Source organism: Corvus cornix, chromosome Z (genome assembly GCF_000738735.6).
Source record: "Corvus cornix cornix isolate S_Up_H32 chromosome Z, ASM73873v5, whole genome shotgun sequence".
NCBI lineage: Eukaryota > Metazoa > Chordata > Aves > Passeriformes > Corvidae > Corvus > Corvus cornix.
The window spans coordinates 67,741,553-67,754,699 of NC_046357.1; the positions used below are offsets into that span (position 1 = coordinate 67,741,553).

General features: G+C 43.5%; 1 protein-coding gene across 1 annotated transcript; it reads left to right on the forward strand.

Annotated features, from left to right (window-relative positions):
* The first annotated feature begins 1,445 nt into the window (after positions 1-1,445).
* On the forward strand, positions 1,446-11,866 carry STARD4 (StAR related lipid transfer domain containing 4). The gene is made up of 5 exons (XM_010405733.4): positions 1,446-1,813; positions 3,703-3,752; positions 6,243-6,369; positions 7,499-7,613; positions 8,181-11,866. The coding sequence occupies exons 1-5, from the start codon at positions 1,709-1,711 to the stop codon at positions 8,405-8,407; spliced, it is 624 nt and encodes a 207-aa protein (XP_010404035.1). The 5' UTR covers positions 1,446-1,708; the 3' UTR covers positions 8,408-11,866.
* Positions 11,867-13,147: the final 1,281 nt, after the last annotated feature.

Sequence of the window (13,147 nt, forward strand, 5' to 3'; positions counted from 1 at the left end):
GAACACCTGGATAAACATGTCATGTGATGGGTGAGCAACTCGCTCACTGGTTGGGCACAAAGAGTTACAGTGACTAGGGTGACATCAAAGTGGTGACCTGCCACTAGCAGGGTTCCACAGCCCTGTGCTCTTCAACATCTTCATAAACAATCTGCATGCAGGACTGGAAGGGACACTGAGAAGTCTGCAGATGATACAAAACTGGGAGGAGCTGTTGTCTCCCTCAAAGGCAGGGAGGCCGTGCAGAGAGACCTTTATGAGTTAGAGAGCTGGGCAATCACCAGCTATGTGGAGTTCAACAAGGGAAAGTGCTGCACTCTGCACCTGGGATGGGGCAACCCTGGAGTTACAGACAGACTGGGGCATGAGAGGCTGGAGAGCAGCACCATGGAAAGGGAGCTGGAGGTCCTGGCTGATGGCAAGTTGGACAGTCAGCAGTGCCTGGCAGCCAGGAGGGCCAAGCGTGTCCTGGGGGGCATCAGGCACAGCATCACCAGCTGGGAAAGGGAGGGGATTGTCCTGCTCTGCTCTGCACTGGGGAGGCCTCACCTCCAGTGCTGGGGGCAGTTTGGGAGAACACAATATAAAAAAGAACTAAAGCTACTTCAGAGTGTCAAAAGAGGGGACACAGAGATGGTGAAGGGCCTTGAGGTGAAGCCATATGAGGAGTGACTAAGGGCGCTTGGGTCTGTTCAGCCTGGAGAAGACTGATGGAAGACCTCACTGGGGTCTGCAACCTCAGCGTTGGAACAGGAAGAGGGGGGGCAGACACTGATCTCTTGTCTGTGGTGCCCAGTGACAGGACCTAAGGAATGGCCTGAAGGCGTGTCAGGGGAGGTTTAGGTTGGATACCAGGAAAAGGTTCTTCCCCCAGAGGGTGTTTGGGCACTGGAACACACCCTCCAAGGCAGTGGTCACAGCATCAGCCTGACAGAGTGCAAGAAACGTTTGGACAATGCTCTCAGGCATTCTGTGACTCCTGGGGTGTCCTGTGCAGGGCCGGGAGCTGGGACTCGATGATCCATCCAGATGTGTCCATTCCAATTCAGCCGATTCTGTGACTCTCTGCGATCAGTAAAAAGCGACACTGCCAGGCACATGCGAGCAGAGCAGCCCTGCCGCTGTCCCAGAGAGGCGTTACCACGGTGTCCCCACAGGTACCGGGACCGAGTGCGGTCCCGCTCCCCCCACCTTCCCTCACGCCACCCCCACCACTCCCAATCCCGGGCGCGGCCCCGCCCTTGGCCCATGACGGCACGGCCGCGACATGTCGCAAGGTCGCGTGACGCGAGGGGGCGGCAAGCTTCCCGCCTCCGCACCGACGGACGGCGTCGCCATTGGCTGCGCCGGCGGGGCGCCCGCACTCTGATTGGCTGCCGGCATCGCGCGCTGTCGGGCGGGCCGCGGGTGAGCGCGGGGCCGGGCGGCGGCGCGGCCGTGAGGGGAGCGCGCCTGTCCCGCGTTCCCGGCGGATCCCGGGACGGGCCTGGGGCTGGGGTGGCGGCTGCTGGCCCTTGGCCTGAACCCCTGGCAGCCGCTCGCCGCCACCCGAACCCAGCGGGGAGATGTGCGTGTGTGCACGCAGCGGTGTTGTCTACATCCTCCGTTCGGGTTTGGAAGATCCGCGCTGTTTTTGGCATCCCTGACCCCGTGCCTTGTTTTGCTGTCTGTCTGTGTGATTAGGCATCTTCTCGCAGGAGGGAAGCAAATGGATCCCCTGCCCAATCCTGCGCCCCTGGCCTCGAAGCTGCGGAACACGCTGGTTCGGTACCACAGCATCGGAGACGGCGAGTGGAGGGTGGCGAAGAAAACCGTGAGTGCTCTGGGCGGCTTCCCGGTTCTTGCTCCCCGGGAAGCTGTGGGTCACCTGTGCGGCGGAAAGAGCCCGCTGTGCTGTGTCACACGGCTGAGAAACACTTGGCCGGGCCCTGCAGGACTTTAAACTGACAGATGCTGTGAAACCATCCCTCTAGGATCTTTAGATGGCAGAATGTGTTTTTCCTGTTCTCAGGCATAGTCTGTTACTCCTTTTACGTGTTTTCGGGGAAGTATCTCACAGAAGAATCCTACTTGTGTAGGATTATAGGCTTGACTTACAGTAAAGTGTGAAGTAGTTAGCACTAATAGTGTTGCAAGAGGTCCAGGTGTACTTTCATGGCCTCTGGAATATCTTGTCAATAAATAGTTTATCATGCTTCAGTTTACAAGTGTCTTCCTCTTAAGAAATGAGATCATTCTCAAGGCTTCCTCTCATATTGTTTCACTTTTCTGTTGTTCTTTAGAGATCACACATTATCCTAAGTTTCCTTCTATGAAAGAGAATACAATTCTTGCTTTTTGCAAGCAGTTTGCCTTCCTGCTTTTTGCAAGCAGTTTGCCATCCTTTTCTTTCAAACTGCCTGGCTTCTTTGAGTCGTGCTTCAACAAGCTAAATAGCCTTTGCTGGTGCATTAGTTCTAGGCTGGGTGAATACTTTTTTAGTGCTGTCCTCCACAGAAAGTAGAAGTGTAGCAATATGGTAGGAGTAGTGTGGTAAATTTTTGTCTTTGTCTTTTTATTACATTGGTTTGAGTGGGGCTTTTATTTTTTCTTCCATCATGAGCAGGTATTGATAAGACAGAGGCAAGTGATCCAAAGTGACTTCATTATTTGCAAAATTAAAAAATTTGCTGTCTTGAGAGGGACGAGCAGAGCATCCAAGCCTCTCACTCTTGCAATACACCTATATCACCTCTGCTCTACTAAATGTTGTCTATTCCTGTATTAGTATTCCTGTGTTGTTATATTAAGTACTACTGTATTCCTTTAAAAAGTTACCTGCATCCTAGTGTTTCAAATCACATTACTCCTCAGATTTTACCCATCCCTCCTGCCTTTTCTTCCTCTCTCCTTTCCTCCTTCCCTCCCTTCTTTCCATTTTGGTATTGTGCCATGTAAAAGACATTCAGAGCTTTACCTACCACAAGGAGATGTGTTGTGCCCCAAAATTATCTTAAATGCTTCTGGATGCGGTACTTAACAGTACTATTCTTTAGGACATTTGGTCCCTTTTGCTTATATAATCATGATTCCAAATAAAGTGCCATATGGTACTCTCTTCAAAACCAAAAATCAGAGGTTTTGTACAGGGGTTCCGTCCATTTCATAGTTACGTAAAAATCAGAAAATACTGATTACTGTTTTCTCTGTGTAACTTTAATGTAAATAGACTACTGCTTGCAAGACTCTTCTAGTCAGGCATCTGGGAGAGAAGGGTAATTAAACTCTCTTGTCTCCCACTGCACCTCCTGCACATTTCTGTAACTTGTGTTACAGCAGTGCAAGCAGAAGTTGTGTGGTCTTCCTGTCTGAGTAGCATCCAGCTATTGGCTTTCCAGTTGCCTTGCAATTGAAAGGCTTTGCCTACTAATGTTGTTCCATCATACTGTGTGTTTTCACTGGCTTGGCCTAAGAAACCCTACTTCTGCACAGAATTCTAGTGTTTTACTCTGACAAAGGCAGTTGTCTGGTTTTTTTGAAATAATGCAAAACTACAAGTAAAAGGTATCTGAAACATCTGAAGAAAAGTGTACAGTGGTGCCCAGGTGAACCACGGTTAATGATAACATTGGCTGCTTTTTTTCAAGAAAGTGAATCATTTTCTGGGCATTTTATAATTGTATGCAAGTGACAACTAACATCGTGTCTTATATTTTCTTTCAGAAAGATGCAACGGTGTGGCGTAAACCATCAGAGGAATTCAGTGGATACCTGTAAGTTTGCCTGCACAAGAGATATATTTTTAGTGTTCCACAGATGTGTTCTGTAGAATTTAGAAATTGAGACTGTGAATTCTACAGCCCTCAGCTACACAGATCCTCCAGAGGGGAAGCTAAATGGATTACCTATTGTGGCTGTACTATTCCTTTCTAGCTTTTTAGTTTGATACTTTAGCATTGCATGCTGTCTAGAACAACAGTGAAGTCTGTGGAGCACACCACAGGACTCCCGTTGGCTGAAGTGAGCAACAGCATCTGCCCAGAATGGACGGCTTGTAAAGCTCAGAATCAAGCCTGGGTTCAGTAGTTCTGAAGGATCACTGGGTGACAGCTCAGTCAGTCCTTGGACTCTTGCAGTGACTGTGCGACTCCAAAATACCAGGTGTGGAGTTGTGAGAGAGATGTGTGACACGAGGGCCCTTCCCGTGTGAGTTTCTGTTGCTGGGTTCTGTTGGTGTCTATAGGCTTTGATAGAGAAATAGTTACTAGAAAACAGCACTCTGAAGAAACAAAAAGTCATATGAAAAGGTATTGTTTAAAATGATCTCGAAGACTGATACACCCCATGGAATTTAAGTCCTGTTGAATCTGCAAGAGCTGATGGCCCCAGACACCAAGAGTGCGCTGACTTCGTGCAGTTCCATGGGCCCCCCCGGCACCAACAGGTTGTGTAGTTCAACCACTGTCAGAAGGGCAGTGACTGCTGTGTGAATGTGAAGACCCCAGGGTTGTTTATGCACCTGGAGAACCAAAGGACACTTTGAAGAGCTTTCCAAACACCTACCTGGAAGCCACTGAGATGTTCATGTGTTCTTCCAGTTCCAAGTATACAGCTGAGATGGGCTTCATACAGATGCTTACGTGTGAATATGGATGAACTGCACAAGTGAAGAACTGAATCTGCTGATTGTCTAGTTATTTGCTATTAATAGGAACATCTTAATATAAAGTAAAATAATAATGATTTTGATGGATTCTTCCCCTTCAGGATCTGGAGGCCCAGTAACTCAAGAAAACAAAATCTCTAGTGTCTACTGAAAGTACCTAATTACAAATGAATATTCTGTAATGTCATGTACCAGATTGTTTTATTTGGTACTCAAATGCCACTAAAGCATAATGTAGTTTCTCATTATCTTGGTTCTACTCCTGTATTATGATCTGCTCTAATCACAGAGGAGCAAAAAGAATAAAGCAGAATGAGCCCAGAAACATTAGCATATTCCCCAAAACTTGATTAAAACCAAAGGAGGCTAGATGTTGATACCCAAAAATTGATACATTTTATCTAATAGTAAAAGAGGCAAAAAGAAAGGAAGAGCTAGATGTTGATACCCAAAAATTGATACATTTTATCTAATAGTAAAAGAGGCAAAAAGGAAGGAAAAGAAAGAAAGAAATAGAAAAAGAGGGGTGGGCAGGGGGGGAACAGGGAGAGTGACAGAGGCAGATTAAGTAGAAACATACCACTGCTCTGTAGGTCCCAGTGATGTCTCGTTGCTCCCCTCTATCTGGTCGTCTTGGTGGTGAGTGTTCCCCACCCAAAGGTATAGAATCCCATAGATTAATATACATTTTTGCCGGTGGGATCACCCAGGTGACTCCCCTTAGGGGAGTCCCTTGCACAACTGTGGATCTGTGGCATCATTTTGCATCACGTGCAGCTCTGGTGCAGGGTCTGGGGACCTCTGTGGCGGAGGTGGGGCTTTGATGGGCCGTGGCACCCCCTCTGCTGTCCCCCATGTGGATGTCCCCTAGATGCAGCCTTACCGATGTGAAGGGGCCCCACAGCTGAGCTGGTCTGCACAGCAGAGGATGGGCAGTCACTGCCTCTGACAGCAGATAAGCCTGGGGCTGTGGCCTCCACCCTCAAGGTGCTGGGCTTAATTATGTGAAAATATTTTTCTGCCCCAGCCCAGACCTGAGTCACTTTATCTTATCTCCAGTCAGCTTGCAGTCCAGGGCCTCAGTCAGAAGGCCCATTAAGGGTGCTTCTGTGCAGCTTTTGTTATACAGTTTTGCTGTAATAGGCAGAAGTCCTTTGTAGAAGTGTTAGAGCCATAAATCGTAACATTTCAGTCTCTGACATCCTGTTACTTCTGCTTTATGAAAAATGTTTTTCCCATTATATTCCTGATCTCATTTTTACTTTTACTTATCTCTGGTGAACTCCCTTGCCAGCCCAGCAATAGGGGTAGAATAGCAAGTTGTTACAGTTGTTAGAGAAATAAACAGGATAATTTTTATCCAAGGAAGGAATTTGCCATTTATAAAATAATACCTGTATAAAAACCCCCAAAATTTGACAGAAGAAAGTTTCTTGCAGAGAAGGATAGATGCACCCATAGGTCTTTTCCAGTACTGTTTTTCTGATGCAATTGTCCACTGACCATACTTCTGGTACCAAGGTGTTAGTGCGAGTGTACTGTTGAAAATTAATGGAATATGAAGACCTTCTTACCAAATGTAAATATGTTTTTCTAGCTACAAAGCTCAAGGAGTGGTGGAAGATGTTACTAACAGAATAGTGGATCATATTCGCCCTGGACCTTACAGGCTAGACTGGGACAGCCTAATGACTTCAATGGACATCATGGAAACATTTGAAGAGGTGAAGACTTACTTAGATTCTTGAGGGAAATGTGTATTGATGAATAAGTGAATTTAACAGTAGAGCAGAGCAATTCCAGATTGCAGATAGGAACCTTTTTCAGCCTTTTTTTTGCATGCACAAGCAGCATTGTGCATACATGCTGTGTGTGATCACAGATCAGGCTTTCTGGCAGCACAGTCCTGTTCTGAAGCTTGAACTTCATCTTTCCATCAATGCTCAAAATGAAGGAGTCAGTCACAATTCTCTTGGACCTGGGAGCTCTGGTAGCCTCTGATAAAATTCACATATGGAGGGTTACAGTGTGACACTGTATGTGCCGAAGGCGTTTCATACAGTTTGCTTGCTTCCATTCCGCAACAAACAACAGTAATAGTCCACACGTATGGAATTTGCTACCTCCCCCTTGTCCTGAAGGGCTGACTTGTGTGGCATGGCTTTGTGCTGAGACACAAAAGAGTTCATACTGGGGGTCAGGACTTAATAAAAGAAAGCTAGGTTTGAAGCTGGTTATGGAACAGCTGGTAGCCTTCCTTTGGTTAATGCAGTCATTCAGTGTGAATTCAAAACCCGCATCTGGACACCCGGCTTGAACATGGATTGTTTTTTGCTCTGGCTCTGAGGAAGATTTATGTGACAAGGTATTTTGTCTGTATAAAATTTATACAGACTCTATTGTATTATAAGACAGCCTGTTTTGAATAATTGTTCACATTCACTTAGTGGATTAGAGTATTTGATAGAGTATCTTAGTACCAAGAGAGTCCTCTTGAAAATTTGTTCACGGTCCTTTTAGACTTCCCAAGTAATCCTTGGCGACATGAGGACCATGTGGCTTTCAGTTCCCACGCATGACAGAGTTCTCTGGCTTTAGATCTTTAAACCTTTATGGTGGCTGATAATCTCTGCTCCCACAGCTCTCAGCTGTAGACTACAAGTCCTTACAACTTCCAGCTTTTAGGTTGGAAATGGCACAGTCATTGAGATGTCACTGAATATGCACAGTGTATTTGACAGAGGCTGTGACCTTTGTAAAGAACATTAGCTGCCTGCGAGCATAAGTTTCCCTTTATTCATTATATTAAGATATTTTTGTTTTCTTTCCCTCCTAATTCTGTCACTCAACAAGAACTGCTGTGTGATGCGCTATACAACTGCCGGCCAGCTGTGGAACATCATAGCACCAAGGGAGTTTGTTGATTTCTCTTACACCACGAGCTATGAAGATGGGCTCCTAACATGTGGTAAGCCACCACTTGTCTCTGCTTAATTCTTACTTTGCGACAGTTGCTTGGCTTCAGATTTGATTCAGATTTAGTAGTAGTAAACATTCAAAAAATGGTGTAGGATGGTCTTCAACAAATAAATTCAAGGTGTTTTAACAAATTCAAAGGTGTTTTAACATTTTATAGGTTTAAAGAAATGTAGAAGCTACTGGTTTACCCATGAACCATTCTGTTGTGCCAGGTTTCACTTATGCCAGCTGCAGGGCAGGAGTCTTAGAGACGAGTCCTCCAGCTCAGGTCTTAGAGCAAACTGGGATGAGTAACAACTTGCTTCTAGTAAATGGGAGGAATGTCCTCTTAATATTTTGAGTTTTTGGTTATCATGCTCTCCTGTCTGTCGCAGAGTTTGGATGAAGAGCAACTTTCATGCATGAAAATACCCAGAAACTTGTAGTGTGTCTGTCGCTACTACTGAATTCGCCAAGCAGAAGCTTGCATATTTCAAATTTACTGCACCTTAAATTTTTTTTTCTCTCTCTCAAATTATTTTCCCTTTTTGTTTGTTTATTTTATTTTCCTCGATAGGTATAAGCCTGGACTATGGAGAGGTGAGACCGAATTTTGTCCGTGGATTCAATCACCCTTGTGGTTGGTTCTGTGTCCCTCTCAAGGACTCTCCCGGCCACAGTCTTTTGACCGGCTACATCCAGACTGAACTGCGAGGGATGCTACCACAGTCTGCAGTAGACACTGCCATGTCTAGTACTCTGGCCAATTTCTACTCTGACCTCAAAAAGGCACTCAAAACATAGACGAACAGTGACCTAAAAGCCCATGCATTCCTTGCAATCAGATTATATTGTTTAGCTTAGCATAGGTTACCTACTAAGTCAAGGTGGAGGTGAGTAGTTCCTGAATGACACCCAAACCTTTATGTTGAGGATCCAAATAACTTTACCAAGTGCTTTTTGATGTGATAATTGGCATACATTCCCAGTGCACGGTGTGGTGCAAGATGTTTTTTGCTGCTCAGCACTCTGCAGCTTTGTGAGGAGTAGCCTGAGTCTCTAAACCCCCAGCTTTCTCAGTAGAAAGCACAAGATGCGTGTGTGGGCTTGAAAAATGCAGTGTGAGCTCAGCTCTCTCCAGCAGTCTTGGAAGCTGAGTGCTCAGGATTTTGATGGTGCAGTTTGCTGTACAGGTAGCATGTCATTGAAGATGTAATTTTGTAATATATATATATTTATATTTACTTAAATTTTTTTATTTTTTTAAGTTTGTTCAGCTGCATCTGTAATTTGTTTTTAAAATTTGCTTTGATTTATCATAGGGATATTTTATAGTTAAGTTGTTAAATGATACCATTCATGAGAAAGCTATTCGCACTTGAGAGCAAAAATAAGTGTTCGTTATTGGCATTTCTTTGATGTTGTAACTTTAACTTATTTACTTTTGTATATAACAGTCTCAGTGCGTAAAGAAATGCCCTTACAGCTGATCCAAAGCTCAGTTAGGTCTTCAGGTGTCTTTCCATAGTTTTTTTTTTTTTTTGTGGGCTTTTAATCACACAGTTGTCAAAATAGCAAACCTCCAATGGATCTTCAGAGATACCCTGTAGTTCTAAGGAATTTTTTACTTAAATTTGCATGTAATGGGGGGGGGGAGGGAGGTGTTGTTGAGTTGGGTTTTTGGGGTTTTTTTTTCTGTGTATGTTTCTTTAACTGAAAATCCTGGAATTACAAAAGCAACAGAAAGAGCCACTCGGGTGCTTCAGGGATAGGTGTTGCTGTAGCTACAAGAGAGCAGACTTGCCAGTGTGCTGGTGCTGTGGAGTATTCTGTGGTACTGTCCCTAGATTGATCTGTGCAATAAATCACATCTTAAAACATGAGCAACTGAAGGCCAAAACTCAAGCTGCAGAGTTGCTCAGATCTGCTGAAGGATACAGGGTCTTTTTTTAAGAGGCAGATTTTAAGGGTATTTGGCAACCTACTGATTCTGACAGATACATAGCAGGGGCATTTGAAAAATTACTCTCCTTCTGCTAGGAATCTGAATTCTCTCTAAAGTCTGATGTTAAGCCTTTAATGTTGGTATGTGTCATTTACTCAGGTGACATTGTAGTATCCCCATGCTTTGCCAGTGCTCACAGTGGCAAGTTTAACTGTATAGGAGTTAGGGAAAGTATCTTGGAGCCCTGATATTGTGGAGCCAGTTGTATCCAAACAATCAAGGGGCTGGTAATGGACTCTCAGAAAAACAAAAATTCAGATGAAAGTCCCCTACAATACTGGTTTTTTTGACACTGGCCACTGTAGCTGAACTCTGAATAGCGAGGAGTTTCCTTTCTCATTGCTCAAGCAGAGAGCTAGAAAAAAACATAATACCAATTATAGTGGGGACTTCTTCAACCTGCTTCATGTTTTAAGGTATTTAGTATTATTTAAGACTGTTAAAAACAATGCATCAAAGAGCCTTTAGTGTCTTCATGGGCAGAAAATGTTGCTCCTTGTTAGGTTTTCTGTATTCTGCAGTTCCCTTTAAACCCCTCGGTTAGTCTTCCCATTCTTTTTCTACCTTCCCTCGTGTCCACCAAAGTACTGGAAGCTCACAAGGTGGTCTTCTACCACCAAGGACACCAAGGAATTGCTGCCAGAATCCTCTCCTTTCTAGTACTGGTACAGAGGCAATTATGAAATCTCTGGCAGTGCTGCTCCGTGGGATGATGACATGATTGTAGAGGAACTGTTTGAAGTGTAGCCTATTTATTCCTCCCAGTTACAAAGATTGCATATGCAGTGAATCTGCATATTCATGCCTTCTCTTTTTAGAGCTGCTGGGACTGACTAATGGAGGGGTTGTGATACAGATGTACATAGAGAAAAATATTCCCTCTATATGTAAAAAGCCCAGTTTAAATCTGCACAGGGGCACTTCGGTGCTGGAGAAATGGGTCAGAAGGAGCACAAGACACTTACTTGTTTGTGCAACACCAGGCGCTACAGAAAGAATTGTTCCAAACACCCATTGTAGGGGCTCTGACACATATATAGTATCTGTCCTTATTTAGTATCCAGTGAAATGGCTTTTTCTGCTTTCAGTAAAGACAGGTGAAGCACAGAGCAGCTGAAAGAAGAACTTGAGCTAAAGTAAGAAAATTGTTAGTGTATTTTTGTATATTGATACTTGTAATAAAAATTTAGTTCAGCTATAGACTTAATACAGAACTAGAATAAAGATGTCCAATTTCAAATGTATTTGTTTGAACCTGAAATTTATATTATTTTTATATAGCTATAGATGGAGAGGAAAGAGGAACTGTTCTTTAACCAGAGTACATCAGAACCAAGAAAGCCACAATACCAGAGCCTCTTCTCCCACTGTTGCATTCTTCTCTTCCTGAGTTAGTGGACAATCTAGGTGGAGCCAAGAGAGTTAAAACAAGAAGGCAGTTGCAAGGACTAAGTGCAGGAAGCCATGTTTTGCTTATGGAGAAGAAGTAGGAGACAAAGTGAATTGCTTAGTATGGATTTCTGTCACTTAGGAGTGTTTCAGTTTAACTGGAATATAGTTATCCAAAAGTGACTTGTGAACAAATTGCCCAAGAATAGCAGAGATCTGATTTTGCTAGAGAAATAGCGTGTATGTAGAGACATCAAAAATATTTTTATATGGGTAATATTTTTAAACAAAACCTTACTTTTTTAGAGTTTTGGGCAATGTGACTCTTTGACACTTTAATGGGGTGGTCTGTGTGTGTGTGGGAAAGGTGACTGAAGATATGACAATTTTCATGTTTGGGTTGTGTTCCTCATCTAAAACCTGCAGCATTAAACCTTGCCTGTAGATGTGCAGAAGGTACAGAGTTGGGGTTAAGTTCAATTTAGGGGCAGTCAAAGTACTCTACCACAGCTTGCTGGGAGGTGGACAAGTACTGCAGAAGGATACTCTCTGCACAGGCTCTGATCTCAAATTTTATGAATTTATAAATGTGAAACATGACGAAGTTAAAAAACACAGAGCATATAATTCCTCCAGTAATCATAAGTAGTCAGAACAGTTTTGATGGTGTGACCTGGTGGCTCAACCTGGGAGGCTCACTGCTGTAAAAATAGCCCTAATTCTAGTGAAACCAGTCAAGTTGTGCCTGCATACGGAAAGTCAAAATTGTTTTAACAGTTGGTTTAACTTACCGTGTTCAGCATTTAAGTGATTGTATTTGTATTTTGAATGCACCTGCAGAATAAATTAAAATAATGGATTCCAACAGGCTTGTGATGTAGCTTTTTCAGTACTTGTGCAGCCATATATAGCATTTTTGGGGAGCTATGTCTGATGATGTAGTTCATCTTCAGCTGTATGGATGATCTCTAGGGATATCAGTTTATCTTCTTAAATTTGAAAATAAAAAGCCTACGTTGACTTGAAAACTTGATTTAGACTGAGGAAAATGCCCAACGGAAATCTCTTGAAAGCTGTGCAAATAGGATTTTCTCAAGGCTTCAGTTATAAAAATGTATATACAGGGATTTTTTTGTGATGAGCCCGTGGTTGCTGTGGAAGAACTTTATTTATTATTTTGGTTTAGTATTATTTACCTTTTTTTATGTTTATGTGACCTATTAACCATAAACATTAAGTTAATCTGAAACACATGAGTACATAGCACCTGGCAGAAGGCATATAAATGTATGTTAGGTATACAGAACAAGCTGCAACATGTATATTGACATGTATTAGCACCTACAGAAACGAAGAAAATCCCTTTATCTTCTCTAGAACCTTCCCTTGTTTCTCTTACAAAGCTGGCATAAAGGCAGTAGAGTTCTGTAGCATTTGACTTCAGTGAAAAGAGTTGTAGCCTTCTCTTGCTGAGAAAAGGAACTGTAAGAACTCAGAGTGCCGAGAGTGTTTCTCTGCCTGTTTGAACTGCCACCTCTGAGATACAGCACGCTCTTGTAGGGCATGTATCATGTCTCCTTCTGCAAAATGAGGTAGGGTATAGAGGCCACTTGGGATCTTTGGCAAATGATTAAGGACATTAATTATTAGAATTATTAAAAGAAAACATCGGTGTTCAAACCCATTTCCTGGTGAAAGATACTAGAAGAATGGGAGAAATATTAAACCTATGCTAAATATTAAGTGTTTTCTGGAAAAGAACATATCCTGAAGTCCTAAGCCACAATTTAAACCTTGTAACACATTCTGCCGTTTCCAGTCCTCGCTGGGCCTGTGCTGATGACTCAGTTTTACTGTTCAGATAGGCACTGCTTGTCATGGGTCTAATCTTCCTTGGGATTATGCCACTGGCAGGGAGAAATCAGGCACAGATGGTGACAGCGCAGGGCAGGAGAGACCTGTGCATGTTTCACAGCTGACCCACATGGTAAGAAATGCCACATCTGGATTAAGGAGCCTCAAATCCCAACTCATTATCCAGAACTAGGACACCAAGACAATCTAATAGTCCTCAGAAGTTTTTCTTTGCAACAGGTAACCAAAGAGGAACTCTTAGAAGATCAGTTACTGCCCCAAGGGTAAGCAGAAAC

Bases quoted from the DNA above. Each gene is read 5' to 3' on its own strand.
- STARD4 (XM_010405733.4), top strand. From the start codon at position 1,709: ATGGATCCCCTGCCCAATCCTGCGCCCCTGGCCTCGAAGCTGCGGAAC. The intron at 1,814-3,702 runs GTGAGTGCTCTG...ATTTTCTTTCAG, and splicing joins GGAGGGTGGCGAAGAAAACC to AAAGATGCAACGGTGTGGCG. The intron at 6,370-7,498 runs GTGAAGACTTAC...TCACTCAACAAG, and splicing joins TCATGGAAACATTTGAAGAG to AACTGCTGTGTGATGCGCTA.